Below are 17,254 nucleotides of genomic sequence, written 5' to 3'. Positions count from 1 at the left end.
AATTTGCCACGCTGTATATATACTGATGCTGTGTATTTTCGACAAAAAATCTTGTCACTTGGATCGAGCAACTCACCAATGATGTCAACAACCATGGCAAATAGTAATGCAACCAAGGAGGGAGTGTTCTCTGCTCCTGACGACAAAATAAAGGGCAACACCAAGGGCGTTGCAGAACAACATCTTTCCATTGAACCTCGCGATGGAAAGGACAACACAAAGTTACAAGACATTGGTATACTCTGTGTGTCTCCAGGAATATACCAGGAGAAATTGGACGATGAAAAATTGGATTCATTGAAATTGTCCAAGGATATAGAGAAAAATCAACGTAAAGTGATCTCAAAGTTGTCCGATACCGTAGACACTGCAAAGGATGCTAAAATATTGAACGAAGAATCAAGGAGTAGTTTGGATCAAAATATATCGAAGAAGAGAGAGATACCGTTGCAGAATAGTGGCAATTCTTTGAAAAGGAAAAAAATACCTCGTCCTTTGAATCTATCAGATAGCAACAGTAGTAGTGCTTCCAATTCAACAACCTCCAGTCATTTCCCTCCCGAGAGATCATATACCAAGAGTGCACCTGCTCATATCACAAAATTCCCACCTAGGAAAATTACAAAACCAAGAGTTCAATATCTAGGTAGAGGTAACCCAATGGGCCAAACGGGTCGGAGAATTACACCACCAGGCCCATACTCTATGTATTATCCACATTTTGGTCCACCACAACAACCTTACCCTACAATGAACCCCTATGGATCCCCATATTATAGATTTTTCCCACCGGGAGCCTTCCCACCTTCACCACTACAGATGTACAACCAATTCATGTACCCGCCAAGGACTGCAATGCCCTACACATCACAATTACAATATTATACAAACGATAGGTATAGGGAACCATCTGCACAACATCAATGGTCTCATGAAATCCCAGTAAGTTCACGTGACCGTCAACCTGAGAGTCGGAATCAAGAGGAAGAAGATGAAGATGAAGATGAAGATGAAGAAGAGGAACACCCAGTTGAAGAGGATGAAAGTACAGATTTAGCCATCGAGGCAAATGCTGATAGTGCTATTTCTACGAGCGCAACTAACATGTCTTTCAATTTTGGCATGCAAGGTGATATTCGTCTCATGAATAATAATTTTAGATTTGAATTTCCCTTAACATCACCCACAGTAGATAAGAAACTTTTCCTAAATATATGTGGGAAAATATGGGATGAAAGTAGAAAATTGAATGACGGTGGCGATTCAAATTAATAAATGGACAATTTACTAATTAAATATGTATATCTCATAACCAGGTTTTCATAAGCTTCATGGTTTATAACAATATCTTATAGATAAAGTGACCACCAATTAAGTATCTTTGTATTCTTACTAAAGAAAGCAATTTCTATTGTCGAAAAGTTTGAAACTTTCGTCACGTAAAAAAAAAAATGAGAAAGAGATCAAAACCATCTTGTAGTCAAACTAGACTGCTATTCGAGAATCTAGAGGGTCAGTAGACATGGTTTCTTTGAAGAAGAAGATGACATCGCTGTTTAGGTCCAGAAGTTTAAGGAAGCACCCATGGTTGGTCATCCTAAGTCCGATTGTCATCTTGTATCTAATTTACTTTTGTTTTTTCAAGATTGATCCTCCCACTTGGGGATTGGATGGTAAACCAATCGATGATTACAAGTTTGCATACGAAAGGGAGAACACTTTTTATTTTCCTTTCACAAATAAATTCAAGATGCCAAAGTATTCATACAAGAAGAAGACAAATTGGTTATTTAACGATCGTGCCGAGGATACCATTCCAGAAGGCCACATTGCTCATTATGATTTGAATAAATTGCAATCATCTGCCAATGCAGCTGAAAATAAGGAACATGTCCTTATCTTGACTCCCTTAAAGTCTTTTGAACAAGGATATTGGGATAATTTATTGAAATTATCATATCCAAGAGATGCCATCGAATTGGGATTCATTATTCCAAGAACTAAAAAGGGTGATCATTCCTTGAAGAAATTAGAATCTGCAATCAAGAAAGTGCAAACGGCTAAACAAGGTGACAAATTTTCCAAGATTACCATCTTGAGACAAAATTCAAAGGGTTTTGAAACTGTTCCCGAGAAGAAGGAAGTATCTGAAATCGAATATGAAAAGCAAATTCGTGCAGAAATGGCCTTGGCTAGAAATGAATTATTAGCATCTACTTTAGGACCTCAAACAGCTTGGATCTTATGGCTTGATTCTGATATTGTTGAAACACCTCCATCTTTGATACAAGATATGACTCATCATGATAAACCTGTCTTAGCTGCAAATGTTTATGAGAGATATAAAGACAGAGAAAGTGGAGAATTATCTATTAGACCTTATGATTTTAGAAATTGGATTGAGAGTACTGAAGCTCTCCAGCTGGCATCTGGAATGCAAGAAGATGAAATCATTGTCGAAGGTTTAGCCGGTATTTCAACTAATAGACAACTAATGACACATTTTTACCAACAAGATGGATCACCTTCATCGGAAATTTCATTAGATGGTGTTGGTGCATCTTGTCTGTTGGTGAAATCTGAAGTTCATAGAGATGGTGCAATGTTCCCCAATTTCCCATTTTATCATTTGATTGAATCTGAAGGGTTTGCTAAAATGGCAAAAAGACTAACGTATGAGGTATATGGTTTACCAAACTACTTAGTATACCATCAACAAGATTGAAAGAAAAGATTGTTAATAATATTTCTTTTTCTTTCCCTTTGCATTTCCTAGCACAAATAATTTTGTAATTTTAAATATATACATATATTTTCTTAGCGATAATTCTGTACTTTTACTTGAGAATATAAATGTAAGCGATCAGTTGTTTTTAAGCTGGTGCATATACTCATCGAACAAAGGAAGCTCTTCGACTTCCTTGGTTGATAACTTTGGTGAATGATCCGTATCTTTAACCAATTTAGTAACCTTATCTAAATCTAACTTCAAATAGTTCTTAATGAATTGGCCAATTTCAATATTTTCATGATTACCTTGTAGATTTTCCAGAATCTGTAACCAAGAAGTTTTTCTATTGGAATACCCGTAGATATAAACATCGACTGCGCTATGACCCTCAGTAGTCCAACCAATTTGAGCCCTATATGAAATCATATAGTTTATCTTCCTTTGAATATCAATTGGATTTGTCATTGTTGCCAATTCTTTGACATCTTCCTCTTGGTAATCATGTATGCCTAAAAAATTTTCCAATATCTCATATCTAACAAAATCCTCTTTTTCATTCATGGTGTGTTCTTCCGCATTGTAGGATAACACAGTTGATTTCAAGAATTCACCAGAATGTTTGGCATTATTCAAGTAGCTAGGGTACCACACATAATCTGGATACTCTTTCGTGACTTGTCTGGCAGTGACTAATCCACCAGTTTCATGGTCTGAAGTAGATAATATGATTGTTTCAGTGTCTAAATCATTAATAAATTCTAATGCAGAATTGAATGCTTTGTCAAAGGCTAACACTTCTCTTACTTGGGCTGAAGGATCATTTTGATGTCCTGCATGATCGATTCTTGAACCTTCTACTAACAAGAAAAACCCTTTATCTGAATCCTCAGTTGCTTCACTTAATGCCTTCAATGCTGTTAATGTTTGTTCTTCCAAAGATGGATACTTAGTGTCATCTCTATCAAGGTCAAATGGGATATCACCATCGGCTAATAGTGCCAACAATGGTAAACTTACATTCTTACCCATTTGTAATTGATCGAATTGTTCACGGTTTCCCACGTATTGCCAGCCATCATCGATGGCTTCCTCAATCAAGTTTCTCCCATCCTTTCTACTTCCCCCGGGGGCAGTTGAGTAGAAATGAGTTCTACCACCACCGATGATTAAATCCACACTTCTTCCCAAAGGATAGTACCCTAATTGATGCTCAGCGATTAAATCTTCCTGAAATCTATAATCTACATGAGATGAAAATGCAGCCGGTGTAGCATCAGTAATTCTGGTTGTGACCACCATCCCAGTTAATAAACCGTCAAGATGTGCAGCTTCTAAAAGGGTTCCGCATGGGTTTTTATTAGAGTCAATCCCACATGCACTGTTATAAGTCTTCAATGCACAAGAAAATGCAGTGGCACCTGCAGCCGAGTCAGTGATTAAAGAATCTGAAGAACGTGTTCTTGATGTGCCTATTAAATGCTTGTCTAAAGTTAAAATGTCATCTATAGTTAGATTTTGGGAGTACTGTCTAAATGATCTTGTCAATGAGAGAGATGCTGGACCCATACCATCAGAAACAAAGAATATGACATTTTTCTTCTTTGATTTGGCCTCGAAAAATGGTTCATTATTATTTGATGTTAATCTGTAAATGATAAACGTCAAAATGATCAAAACGATGGTAGTTGGTAGAATTCTCTTCTGCTTCCTTTTTGGATGTTGAAGCAAAGAGGCATGTTCGTATGAATTACTGGACATCTTTAGTGCCATAGCAGTTGCTCTGAACAGTAAAGAGTGCAGTTACTCTTCTTCGAGGTTTAAATAAGGATATCTAAGGTTATATTGGGTGGGGTTTTATGCAATCATCCTATCCATAATTGATAAGCGGCCTTACCTAATCATCACTGTGTACGGGAGAATAAGCTCCTATTCTTTATTCTTAATTTCCTCTTTCTGTTCTCGAGTGGTCCTACTCTTGTATATTGATGAGATCCGTTGTTGTTCCTGTGACTCATCCACCAGGGTCTTTCGCAGAGTATTGCACTTTTCATCAATTTGTTCATCAGTGAGCTTGTCTTCATCTTCCAGTTTATCTCTTAATTCGGAGACACGTAATTCGATTTCTCTCTTGGTCATATGTGACACGATACTTAGTACCTTCTTATCTGCTAGGGCATCCACTTTTTGGATCTTTTCAAGATGAACCAATCTTGGGTTAGTTTTCGTCTGATTACCCTTGTCCTTCGATTTACTAATCCTGGCGGTATTGTTTGCCAAGGATTTCTGTATGTGGCCCGACGTGGATGAACCCTTTGCAGATTTGAGACCTATCCCGTTATAAGACATAATGCTGGCTCGACAGTCTATACGATCTTGGCACACGTCAGCCACCATTCTCATCCATCTTGTCTTTATTGTACGTACATTTATTTTGGAAAACTGACGCGTTACCCTGGGATGAAACATGATTTGCAACGCGTTACTTTTTACTACCAAGAACAAGTTAAATTTTACTTTTAGTATAAATTCAAACTGGAGGTTTTCCAAAACTAAGTTTCAAGACCTAATTTCTCTTTTCAGGTATTTATTTAATCTAACCATCAGCCCCACTCTCGACATGGCAATCTTTTTGACAAGGAGACTATTGAGGTACACTACCTTGGTAGGTGTGGTCCTATTTGTGGTGCTAACCTTATCGTCTAATAAGGACGGTTCCAGTTACGTATCCACTTATCTACCTGCAAGCTTGGACTTCTCATCTAATGGTGCCCCTCAGCAGGATAAGTTATCCACTGCAGAAGACCTAAAGGAGAAGGAGAAAGTGGATGCTGCTAAATTACTCCAGGAAGCAAAGTTGGAGCAAGACGCCAACTCTGACGTGGCTTTTGATGCAGATGCAAAGAAAGTTACTACTGACGCAAAAGCTAAGGAAGTTGCTGCTGATGCAGTTGCCGCAGACTCCGCTGCTGCTCCAGCTGCTGCCCCTAAGAAGGACACTCCTGCAGTCGTGGATTCAAAATTGACCAAAGATACTCTAGAGTTCCTTGCTCCATCTTTTAAGAACAAAGGTAAGAGACCAAAGGCTACATTCGTCTCACTGGTGAGAAATAACGAACTAGGCCCTATGTTGGATGCTATTAAGTATGTGCAAAGAAAATTTAACGATCAATTTAAGTATGATTGGACTTTCCTAAATGATGAAGAGTTCACTGATGAATTCAAAACTAAAGTCTCCGCCGCTATTAATGCCACTGTCAAATTTGGTAAGATTCCAAAGGAACACTGGTCATATCCAGACTATATCTCCTTGGATAAAGCTGCTGAAACTAGAGAAAAAATGAAGAATATTATTTATGGTGGTTCCGAATCTTATAGGCATATGTGCCGTTACCAATCAGGTTTTTTCTGGAGACATCCATTATTAGACGATTATGACTGGTATTGGAGAGTTGAACCAAGTACCAAGTTGTATTGTGATATTAAGTATGATGTTTTCCAATGGATGCAAGATAATGAGAAGGCTTACGGGTTTACAATTACCATTCATGAATATGAGGCTACCATTCCAACTTTATGGGACACTTCCAAGAAGTTCTTTAAGGCACACCCAGAATATATCGCCAAGGATAATTTAATGAAGTTTATCTCTGATAATGGCGGTGAAAAATACAACTTATGTCATTTCTGGTCTAATTTCGAAATTGGTAATCTAAATCTATGGAGATCACCTGCTTATAGAGACTATTTCGAAACTTTGGATAGATCTGGTGGTTTCTTCTATGAAAGATGGGGGGACGCACCTGTTCATTCCATTGCTGCCTCCGTCTTCTTACCAAAGAGTTATATCCATTATTTCTCCGATATTGGGTACCATCATCCACCATATGATAACTGTCCATTGGATAATAAGGTATGGAAGGAAAATAACTGTGAATGTGACCAAAATAATGATTTCACCTTTAAGGGCTATGCATGTGGTAGACAATATTATGACGCTGCTGGAATTGAAAGACCATCTTACTGGGAAAAATACAGTCATTAAATAATTTGAATACCATCTTCGAATTTTATATAGATTATTTTATACACCGTTCTTTTAAAGTTCCATTTATATTTTCAATTTCATGAATTATCACTTATTTTTACTAACCTTGATTATGTAATCGATACTCAATCTCGAAATTTAATGACAAAATTTTGGAAATGAAAAATTTGACACTAAGCTCATCGAAGTTCAAACAGGCATAACTAACAGAACGCTAAGCTTCTCCAGAGACAAAAAAATAATGAGTTCCAAACCAGAATATAAGAAACCTCAAAAATATAAGCCAGGTCCAAATGATCCTGCTTTACCACCACAATTATCGGAATTTAAAGATAAAACACCAGATGAAGTCCTTGAAGAATTGAACAGAATGCCCTTCTTCATGACAAAATTGGATGAATCCAATGGTGAAGGTGGTGATAATTTAGAGCTGGAGGCATTGAAAGCTTTGGCATACGAGGGAGAACCTCATGAAGTTGCTGAAAATTTCAAGAATCAAGGGAATGATTTGTTTACAGTTAAAAGATTCAGAGAGGCTCGAGACATTTACAATAAGGGTATCGAAATAAAATGTGAGAATGATAAGATAAATGAGGCTCTGTTTGCCAATAGAGCTGCTTGCCAACTAGAATTAAAAAATTATAGATCATGTATTAATGATTGTAAGCATGCATTAACTTTGAATCCAAAAAACATTAAATGTTACTATCGAATGGGTAAGGCATTCTATTTACTAAATAATATAGAAGAAGCTAAGGAATCTGTTGGGTTTGGACAAAAAGTCGATAAGGAAAATAAGTCACTGATAACTTTATTAGAAGTGATTGAAAAGAAAGATAAGGAAATTAAAGAAAAAGAGGCCAAGGTATTAAGAGAAAAGCAAGAGCGTAAAAATTTCAAAATCATTCTAGATAATGCAATGGGGTTGAGACATATAACTAATATTAATTCTAGCCATCCACCTGATCTATTGAAAGATGCCAAGATTAGGTTAGAGGATCCAATTGATTTCGAATCACAATTAATATACCCTGCATTAATCATGTACCCAACAACTGATGAATTTGATTTTGTTGCCGAAATTAGTGAACTGACCACTGTACAGGAACTTTTGGAATTGATCTTGGAAAGACCCCAAGAATGGTTTGAACTGCCAGGTCATAAAAATTTCACATCGAAGAAATTAATTGCATATATGGAAACGGAAACTGGTGGTTTGATTAAGGCAGGAAAAAAGATGACCTTCCACGATATTTTGAAGAAGGACTCACCCAATATTCCACTTTTCGATAATTCTTTAAAGATATATTTTGTTCCAAAGATAGAAAGTGAGAGCTGGTTAGCAAAATGGGATAAGCAAAAAGCTTTAGAGAATAGGTCATAGGCCATTGTCTTTGCATTATTAAATAAGTAATCATCTGAGGAATAAAGGTATTGTATTTTATAAGTATTATAGATTTTTTTGTATAGAATATATTGACTACAGTTACAAAATGATTTGATGATTTCAGCAGTATTTCGTGTGTAACTGATATCTGGGTATTTTATAGCTTTTTTGGTGCTAGTAGCTTGCCAGGTTTTAATTTATTTAGCCTTGAGGTCATAAAGACTTCGTCTGTATGCAATGGTGGTATTGGCCCAAAGATAAGTTTGGGATCCCAACTTTGTTGTGATAATAGCTGTTCTTGTAATTGAGGGGCTCTTGCCCAATTAGCTAATGTCACAGTGTCATCATCCTCCGAATCAGAATATATTTCTGGTAGGGATTGATTGCCTGTTGTCGTATCATCTGTCTTCGTTAAACTATTTGGGTAGGACGTTGGTCCTCCAATAATGTTTCTATGATCAACGGTATCGATATCATGTAAAATGTTGTGCGTGTTTACAGGATTTTCTCCATTAGCTTTTACTTTATCATTATTAGCATTGGTCTGTATTATGCCCGAGTGATGATATGAATCATTCTGATTTGAATCTCTAAATTCAGTCAGTTTTCTGGTACGTCTTCGGAGTTCTTCCTCTAAATGAGATTTATGTCTTTGATTTTCTTTTCTTCTCCGTTGTTGCTCCTGTTGAGTTCTCATTACGCCAGATAATCTTTGACTTAACTTTCTCTTTATCTCATTTTTTTCGGATTCAACTGTTGGTAGTAATTGAAATTTTGTTAATCTATCATGTTTTACTTTCACTTGTTCCTTTGTACCAGTTCCTACACTCTGCTTTGGATGGATTTTGGCGTTTCGCTTCAAGATTGGTGATTGTGTTAATACTTGCAAAGGCTTATTTGCAGTAAGCATGGGCGACTTTCGAGCTGTTCCTTGCTTTACAACTTGACTTCCATTGTGTATTCTTGATGGAGTCTTTGCTATTCTATTGGAGGTATTAGTTATTTGTTTTATTGAATATGATGACCGATTTGTCCTTGCATTTTCTTCCCCTATTGCGCCTAGTTTATAGTTATTGTTACTTTGAATCTTTTCAACTCCGGAAATCAACGATTTTCGGATTTCCTTATTAACTGGTGATGATATACGCTCAAGTTTTGTTGGACTTTTATTATTTGTGGTAGAAAAAATATTCTTAAGAGTTTCATGCATGTTGTTATCAAGGTTAGTGTTTCCCTTCTTTGCCACTGGGGATGCTCGTTTCAAAGGTGAGCCAGTTATATCAATTGAAGAGGAAGAAAATTTTCTACTAGGAACTTTTGAGGTGATCTTATTCTCAAAAGATTTAGTCGGAAGTGACGACAATCGTTCGAAGATACTGGTACCTGTTCTTGAACCACCGGTTGAACCAGCAGTCGAATTAAGTGAAATATTATTTGAAGATGCGATAGGTTTCTTGATAGCCATAGTTTTAACAGTTCGATGTCGCAGATGATTAAAGGAAGATGTTGTATTGTTCTCGTCAGTAATCTTAACAGCACTTTCTTGTTGAACTACTAATGGATCTTTATTTGGGAGAGGTACAAACATATTTGACCTTCTTTGAATTCTTGCATTCCTAATACGTTCTCTATTGCCATCAACTTCCGAATTTGTTGTTTTACTTACCATTGAGGATTTAGCCGCGGAAACTGCTTTGTTGCTAATGGGTGATGTATTGGTTGTGAGCATTACTGATTTCAACGTTTGTTCTACTTTAAATGGCGACCATGGTGAAGGTTTATCTTGTGAAGTAGTCTTTTCTTCCACAATTTGGTTGGTTTTGTTGTTCGATTTCTCATTTTCTTCCTCTGCTGCAAATTCCACTCCAGGTGGAAGTGATTTAGGAGTAAGACCGGGGAAATCGTGTGGGTCCCTCGAGGGAGTAGTTCCATTATTTTCATCAAGATGGGAATCTGGAATTGTTAGTGGAGGTTGAGGTAATATATTAATATGATGATGTTCTGTTATAGGTGAGGCCAGTTCCATGGACGGTTGTACCGTTTTCTTTCTTAAAGTCGGGATCTCAGAACGTCCCAACTCCAATTTATTTAGTTTTTCATCGAATAAAAATGTCTGATCATTCAACCATGAATTGGACTCATTTAAAATGGAATTGAGTTGGGAGCGATAATCTGAATCAACGTTATTGAACACGTTTAATGACTCGACAATAGATCGAGACCCACCTGCCGGTTGTTCAGTCTTCTTCTTTGCTGCTCGAATAACCCAGTCCATTATTTCATCTAGCTTAAATGTGAACTTGTTATTCGGGGAAGTGAGGAGGTTTGCTCTTTTAGAGGGATCTATCTTCTGTGTTGACATCTAATCCTAGTTAATGAGGTTTAAAATTATGCTTTGTGTTGATTTTCTTACCCAGACGCGAAATTTTTCAAGAACATGATAACGCCGCAATCATTAAAGAATATATATATATATATCTATATTAAACAGTAGATTATAGGTAATATTTTTATTTCATTAACAACAGTTTAAAAACCATACCTTTAATTGTCTTTATCTTCATTGGCAAAAGTCAATTAGCATCTAGATCGATTAATGGATGAGACTTATCTCCCGTTTCAGGTCTGTCCGCAAAAATCTTCCCCTCTATATCAATATTATTTCTAGTAGCAAACTCTCTCAAATTGCTAAAAGTTCCACTTTTATTCAAATGAATTTGTTCTTTTGTGTTGCGAATAGTGGAATCAGGAGAAATTTTGTGTGTATAATACTTTGGATCATCAATATAACTTGGCCCATTAATAGGATCGAAAGAATCATTCATGGTGTGTAAAGAATCATAAGAAGGCCAATCTTTAACCTTTAAACTGTCGTTCTCTTCTATTATAAAATCTCTATTAGATTGTAAAATTTGTAGTTTCATTGGCTCTGAAAAAGAGATAGCCTGACTTTTTCTATGGCGCACCTTTCTTTTAATTGTATTGTTGAATTCCAAAGGTTCGTTCAAGGGATTAGGATTATTATCATTTAATGTATTGAAAGGCAATTGTTGCTTTGGACAAACTGCACTGTTACGTCTGCACATTTCTAAATAGGCAATTTTGACTGGGGGGTCATCAATATCACAGGAAGTAGCAGAGGATAATGTCGAATCCATAGGTTTCACTTGAACATGGTTTCTTGAAGGAAAAGAGAAATTCTTCAGATGGTTGAAAATTTGTTCACTTTGGGATTCCTCTAAGTATATGTCTCTCTCTAATGATTCTAAGGATTGTCCAGAGGAGGAGGAGTCCAGTGAAGATAAGCTTTTTCGCGAATGTCTACTGCTCACTGGTGAATCGAACATAGTAACAAAACTTGATCTTTTGTACCCTAACTTGTCATTATTTGAACTAAACTTTGACTGCAATTTTTGTCTATGGTGTCTTCCAGTTGAGTTTTTCTTTAAAGTTGATGGTGCCATTATTATACGCTGCACCTCTTGTTATTTAGCGAGAAGGAAAAAAATAACTAGATAAAATGGTGTGTTTCCAGCTAGAGGATATGTAGCTCACAGTTTTATTATAGGTAAGAGAATAGTGTCTTTTATATATTTGTCAGTACAGGGAATGTCAACGTAAGATTGATTCTGGTTGCGTCAAGAAACTGCGGTTTTATTGCTTTTCCCTGTGTCCCCTTTTCTTTTTGACGTCCATTTAATGACATTGTGTCGCTCAAAATTTCCATCTTGGGACAAAGCGCAGAGGGGCGTTCTAGAATACCTGAGGGTCAAAGGGCCAAAGGTGTCCCTTTCTTGAAGAAAAGGAACCCGTTGTGGAGAGAAGACCCAAACATTAACTTCTGGATGTGCTATATATATGTGTGGGTCTCTCTTGGCTTGGCTTATATTGCCTTGCTTGCGTCCGTTCAGAAGAAATTAACAGGATTGCTGTGCGGGCCGACACTGCACTGTCAGACTGAGCGTGCAAATGCTGGTCAAACAGCGAGCCCAGCAAGGATCGCCTCGGACTGTCACATTTGGGCCCGCCGAAAATACAATGGCGTTGAGACTATCACAATGAACCTGACATTCTTACTGGCTTGTGTTTACTCTGATGTGTTGGTGTTTGTTTACTGTGCTGTTCATCACTCTGGTGTTTTCATTTATGCTTTCTTGAAACCCTTCTCCAGTTATGCCATCAGAACCAGTAAAAGGGACCTTGGCCAGTACCCGCTCTTTATCTACTGTGATATCAGCGATATATTCTATATATATATGTTGTAAAAATATCATTCATTTGTCTTAAGGGAAACCTTCACCTGTACGTTTTACTACTAATTGAGCAAAAAACTCAAACGAACACTTCAACAAGTTGAAGAACCAAACATCGAAACCCATTCCATTTATTTCACCCTTCAATTCTTTCCAAACTAATAATTAATCTTTACATTCGTTTTAAACAATTGTTCCATTTCAACTTTTACTTATTTATGTTCTAAGAAATACAATTCCAAAGCCTATTCTATCTTAAATTGTATCCAACTCCAGTCCTTCCTTATTATCATTAAAATTACCTGATTTTGACATCATTAACTTTTTCTGTCTCAGTCAACTATCAATTCATTCATTCCTTAATATATTTGTTAATTCATTACAATTAAATGAAGTTTTTATCATTCATTAAAAATGGCTCCAAAAAAAGATCCGCTGAAGAATCAACATTAGATATCTCAGATGAACGACCTTTAAAACGACTATCTCAAGGTTCAGAGGAGTTAAAACCAAAAGACACCTCTTTCCAATATGGAAACAAGAAAAGCACTACCAAATGTAATAAGCCACAGCTGAATCTTCTCTTAAAAACGGATGATGAGACCTTACAAGATAAAAATAATAGTAGCAGTAGGATATCAAGTTGGGGGAGTACTCAACTTCCAACTCCTATCTCCACTCCTTTGAAACCAGGAAATTTCCAAGTCGCTGATTATCATCATTATGACCAAAAATATCCAACCATCCCTTCTTCCCCATCTTCGGAAAATGATCAAACCATAATTGAAGAATTTGCCGATTTGAACTTACTCCATTCTTCCCAAAAGCCACATCCAATATTTCAAATACCTGAAATTGTCAATACTATATTACAATTCATAGTAGCATCAGAACCGACAACTACTGTTTCAGAATATGAAAGGCGAGATGTTTTATATCAATGCTTACAAGTAAATAAGTTATGGTGCTTTCTTTGCTTAAAATATATTAAAGATGACATAAAGTTTAGAAAATTTGAGAACGTAAGGAAATTTATTCCATACTCCAAAAATAATGAGGGCACCATTTCTCCTAAGACATTGTCTTTTTACAGATTAAACGAATTAAGACAACATCACATAAATGAAATATCATCCAAGATAATTACTTCAAATCTAATAAAACTTCAATTTTACATTTGTCCCAATGTGGCACCACCAATGCATTGGTTCCCACATTTTACCAATCTTCAAAAATTAATAATCACGGGGAACAAAAAATTAGATGACACTACCTTAATAAGATTGGCATCACACATACCGAACCTAATAACATTAGATTTGAGAGCCTGTGTAAATGTTTCTGATTTGGGGATAATATCCATTGCCATGCATTGTCCTCATTTAAAGTTATGTAATTTAGGAAGACATAAGAATAAAAGTGGTATTACAAATTTATCTTTAGTAGCGTTGGGAAAATACACTGAAGTAGAAACGATTGGGTTGGCCGGATGTGACATTAGCGATGCAGGTATTTGGGAATTTGCTAAATTAAATGGTAATAATTTGAAAAGATTATCAATAAACAACTGCAATAAGTTGACAGATTATTCCATTCCCATATTAATAGGGTTCAATTATTTCCCAAATTTAGCAGTCTTGGAAATTAAGAATTTAGATTTATTAACAGATGTTAAATGGCTGGTAAGATTTAAATTGTGGAAAAAATCCAAAAATGTTCCTGTGCTAATAGATGGTGGCGAACGTATTAATAAATTAATGGTTGGAGAAGAAAAAAGAATAAGAAGAAACAATTCCTTGTTGGCTCTCAATGATATGACACAATGGGTTAACGAGATTGATAATGAAAAATAAATAAATTTTGCATAAAAAAAGATAATGTTCAATGTTAGTTGCGCTATATAAACCATGCATGTAATCTAATGTTTAAATATCCTTTTACACGTTAACCTTTATAGCAACATCAACATCTTGGTTGCTAACAAATGGTAACAATGAGTAGTGCAGTTAGTTCATTGGAATGTATTTCGTCTTAAGCGATTGTATTACGTAAGTTTAGACCCTTTACTGCTAACCTGAAATGCTAAGATGATCATCTGATGTAACGGTAGGTGGACAATCAAAAGCACTATTAAAGTCAATTAAAGTCAACAGTAGGAAAGGCTAACTCTCTAATCATGTCATTCATTGAACAATTATTCAATCTTAGTGAACAATGGCAATGCGTCAATGGTTTATTATGGATCATTTTTGCCTTTGGTATAATCAAATTCACTACTTTGATTTTAAGAACATGTGCTTTAATTACGGATCTGTTCTTATTACCAGCAGTTGACTATTCCAAGTACGGTGCTGGAAAAGGCAAATATTGTGTTGTTACAGGTGCTAGTGATGGTATTGGTAAAGAATTTGCTAATCAGATGGCTGCTCGTGGATTCAATCTTGTTTTAATTTCAAGAACATTATCTAAACTTGAAGCATTGAAGGAAGAATTTGAAAAGAAGTATGGCATCAAGGTGGAAATCTTAGCCATTGATATTTCCTCAGATAGCCAAGACAACTATGAATTTATTAAGGGGCTATGTAAAGATCTTCCAATCACCGTATTGATTAATAACGTTGGTCAATCTCATTCTATTCCTGTTCCATTTTTGGAAACTGAGGAAGAGGAATTAAGAAACATTATCACCATCAATAACACAGCTACTTTATTAATCACTCAAATTATCGCACCCATCATCTCCAAGACAGTAAAGGAAACAAAGAAGAGTCGTGGGTTAATATTAACTATGGGTTCATTCGGAGGGTTGATTCCAACTCCATTATTGGCTACCTACAGTGGTTCTAAGGCATTCTTACAGCAATGGTCTACTTCGTTAGCTGGTGAATTACAGAAGGATAATATCGATGTAGAGTTGGTCCTTTCCTATCTAGTCACCAGTTCCATGTCAAAGATCAGAAGAACCTCAATGATGATTCCAAACCCTTCCAAATTTGTCAAAGCTACATTAAGCAACGTTGGCAGACGTTGTGGTGCTCAAGAAAGATATGGAACCATGACACCATTTTGGTCGCATGCCATTTATGAATTTATTATTGAAGAAACATTCGGTGTCTTTTCTAAGATCGTTAACACTATCAACTATTCCTTCCATAAGTCCATTAGAGTGAGGGCTTTGAAGAAGGCAGCAAGACTTGCTAAGAAACAGTAAGTGCGTAAAGACATACATATTTTTATAGCTAGGTAACATTACGCCGTATAATTTGCCAGGGCTAGGGAGGAACCCTTAGTATCGTTGTTTATTTTTCAGTTCTAAAATTGTTACGCGTCCATAATTTTTTTTTTAGAACTTCATAAATCTTTAAAGTTGTGCGAGGTGTCTGATAGATATGTTCATTTAATCTTGATCTAAGTGTCTATTATTTATCTTATCGAGAAGTGAGTTTACTTTAGGATCCGAAGCCAAGCCTAGATAAGATATAGAAAGAATGAGTGGAGAGTTAGCAAATTACAAGAGATTAGAAAAAGTTGGTGAAGGTACTTACGGTGTTGTTTATAAAGCGTTGGATATGCGTCAAGGACAAAGAGTGGTTGCCTTGAAGAAGATTAGGTTAGAGAGCGAAGATGAAGGTGTTCCAAGTACGGCCATAAGGGAAATTTCACTTTTAAAAGAATTAAAAGACGACAATATTGTTAGACTGTATGACATTGTTCATTCTGATGCACACAAGTTATATTTGGTTTTTGAATTTTTGGATTTAGATTTGAAAAGATATATGGAGAGTATACCAAAGGACCAATCTTTAGGTTCTGATATCATTAAGAAATTCATGAGACAATTATGTAAGGGTATTGCCTATTGTCATGCTCACCGAATCCTACATCGTGATTTAAAGCCACAAAATCTTTTGATTAATAAGGAAGGTAATTTGAAATTAGGTGATTTTGGTCTTGCTCGTGCATTTGGTGTTCCTCTAAGAGCATACACTCATGAAATTGTGACGTTATGGTATAGAGCTCCTGAGGTTTTATTAGGTGGTAAGCAATATAGTACTGGTGTGGACACATGGTCAATTGGATGTATTTTTGCTGAGATGTGCAATAGAAGTCCAATTTTTAGTGGTGATAGTGAAATTGATCAAATTTTCAAGATCTTTAGAATCCTTGGTACACCTAATGAAAGTGTTTGGCCCGATATTGTTTACCTTCCAGATTTCAAGCCCAACTTCCCACAATGGCGTAGAAAGGACTTGAAGCAAGTGGTGCCAAGTTTAGATCCTCAAGGTATCGACCTACTAGATAAGTTATTAGCATACGATCCAATAAATAGGATCAGTGCCAGAAGAGCTGTAGTACATCCATATTTCCAGCAGGATTAGAGCACACTCTTCGACAAGTTTCTTTTAATATCTAATACGTACTACACAGTCTACTCTATTCGATTCCATTCTATAATAATGATCTTTCACGATACAGCAATTGCGTGACCTGTTGTTTAGCGATATCTCGTTAATTAGCCGCCAGAACCGCGAGCTGTTACCCGCATAGGCATACGAGGTTGTGAGAGGGTGCTGAGGCCTTGAAACTGGCGAACAGGATCCAAATATTCTTTGGAATTCTTTACCCTACAATGGTTCTACCTCAAATTTTGAGAGGATTGAAACTAAAGAGATTGTTGAAAAAATTAAACAGTAGGGGAAGGTTTTCAAATTGGAGAACAGTTTTTAAACCTAAGTATATGGGTAAGTGGGGTTGACCCTAAGTATCTAGTAAATTATCTTCAACGCCAATAATAAAAGAGAATTTTCACCAAAAACCAAAACTGCAATTACGATAGA

The 17,254-nt window shown here is 36.2% G+C and overlaps 11 protein-coding genes across 11 annotated transcripts; 7 read left to right on the top strand and 4 right to left on the bottom strand.

Moving 5' to 3' along the window:
- Positions 1-78: 78 nt before the first annotated feature.
- DIG2 (Dig2p) lies at positions 79-1,272 on the top strand (the record flags this gene model as incomplete). The annotated part of the gene is made up of 1 exon (XM_003674655.1): positions 79-1,272. The coding sequence occupies one exon, from the start codon at positions 79-81 to the stop codon at positions 1,270-1,272; it is 1,194 nt and encodes a 397-aa protein (XP_003674703.1).
- A 250-nt stretch (positions 1,273-1,522) lies between these two features.
- Positions 1,523-2,725, top strand: NCAS0B02440 (ANP1/MMN9/VAN1 family protein; the record flags this gene model as incomplete). The annotated part of the gene is made up of 1 exon (XM_003674654.1): positions 1,523-2,725. One exon carries the CDS (start codon positions 1,523-1,525, stop codon positions 2,723-2,725), a length of 1,203 nt encoding a protein of 400 aa, XP_003674702.1.
- Positions 2,726-2,863: 138 nt separating this feature from the next.
- On the bottom strand, positions 2,864-4,501 carry PHO8 (alkaline phosphatase PHO8; the record flags this gene model as incomplete). The annotated part of the gene is made up of 1 exon (XM_003674653.1): positions 2,864-4,501. One exon carries the CDS (start codon positions 4,499-4,501, stop codon positions 2,864-2,866), a length of 1,638 nt encoding a protein of 545 aa, XP_003674701.1.
- A 156-nt stretch (positions 4,502-4,657) lies between these two features.
- On the bottom strand, positions 4,658-5,197 carry CWC21 (U2-type spliceosomal complex subunit CWC21; the record flags this gene model as incomplete). The annotated part of the gene is made up of 1 exon (XM_003674652.1): positions 4,658-5,197. One exon carries the CDS (start codon positions 5,195-5,197, stop codon positions 4,658-4,660), a length of 540 nt encoding a protein of 179 aa, XP_003674700.1.
- Positions 5,198-5,348: 151 nt separating this feature from the next.
- Positions 5,349-6,773, top strand: KRE2 (alpha-1,2-mannosyltransferase KRE2; the record flags this gene model as incomplete). The annotated part of the gene is made up of 1 exon (XM_003674651.1): positions 5,349-6,773. One exon carries the CDS (start codon positions 5,349-5,351, stop codon positions 6,771-6,773), a length of 1,425 nt encoding a protein of 474 aa, XP_003674699.1.
- Positions 6,774-7,017: 244 nt separating this feature from the next.
- On the top strand, positions 7,018-8,160 carry CNS1 (HSP70/90 family co-chaperone CNS1; the record flags this gene model as incomplete). Its single annotated transcript, XM_003674650.1, has 1 exon — positions 7,018-8,160. One exon carries the CDS (start codon positions 7,018-7,020, stop codon positions 8,158-8,160), a length of 1,143 nt encoding a protein of 380 aa, XP_003674698.1.
- A 160-nt stretch (positions 8,161-8,320) lies between these two features.
- SLI15 (Sli15p) lies at positions 8,321-10,525 on the bottom strand (the record flags this gene model as incomplete). Its single annotated transcript, XM_003674649.1, has 1 exon — positions 8,321-10,525. The coding sequence occupies one exon, from the start codon at positions 10,523-10,525 to the stop codon at positions 8,321-8,323; it is 2,205 nt and encodes a 734-aa protein (XP_003674697.1).
- Positions 10,526-10,736: 211 nt separating this feature from the next.
- On the bottom strand, positions 10,737-11,627 carry ICS2 (Ics2p; the record flags this gene model as incomplete). Its single annotated transcript, XM_003674648.1, has 1 exon — positions 10,737-11,627. The coding sequence occupies one exon, from the start codon at positions 11,625-11,627 to the stop codon at positions 10,737-10,739; it is 891 nt and encodes a 296-aa protein (XP_003674696.1).
- A 1,178-nt stretch (positions 11,628-12,805) lies between these two features.
- AMN1 (Amn1p) lies at positions 12,806-14,269 on the top strand (the record flags this gene model as incomplete). Its single annotated transcript, XM_003674647.1, has 1 exon — positions 12,806-14,269. One exon carries the CDS (start codon positions 12,806-12,808, stop codon positions 14,267-14,269), a length of 1,464 nt encoding a protein of 487 aa, XP_003674695.1.
- Positions 14,270-14,592: 323 nt separating this feature from the next.
- Positions 14,593-15,627, top strand: IFA38 (ketoreductase; the record flags this gene model as incomplete). The annotated part of the gene is made up of 1 exon (XM_003674646.1): positions 14,593-15,627. The coding sequence occupies one exon, from the start codon at positions 14,593-14,595 to the stop codon at positions 15,625-15,627; it is 1,035 nt and encodes a 344-aa protein (XP_003674694.1).
- Positions 15,628-15,904: 277 nt separating this feature from the next.
- On the top strand, positions 15,905-16,795 carry CDC28 (cyclin-dependent serine/threonine-protein kinase CDC28; the record flags this gene model as incomplete). The annotated part of the gene is made up of 1 exon (XM_003674645.1): positions 15,905-16,795. One exon carries the CDS (start codon positions 15,905-15,907, stop codon positions 16,793-16,795), a length of 891 nt encoding a protein of 296 aa, XP_003674693.1.
- Positions 16,796-17,254: the final 459 nt, after the last annotated feature.

The sequence above is a fragment of the Naumovozyma castellii genome, chromosome 2, assembly GCF_000237345.1.
Source record: "Naumovozyma castellii chromosome 2, complete genome".
Classification (NCBI taxonomy): domain Eukaryota; kingdom Fungi; phylum Ascomycota; class Saccharomycetes; order Saccharomycetales; family Saccharomycetaceae; genus Naumovozyma; species Naumovozyma castellii.
The sequence above is the reverse complement of the archived record's forward strand: the minus strand, read 5'-3'. Positions and strand labels throughout refer to the sequence as shown.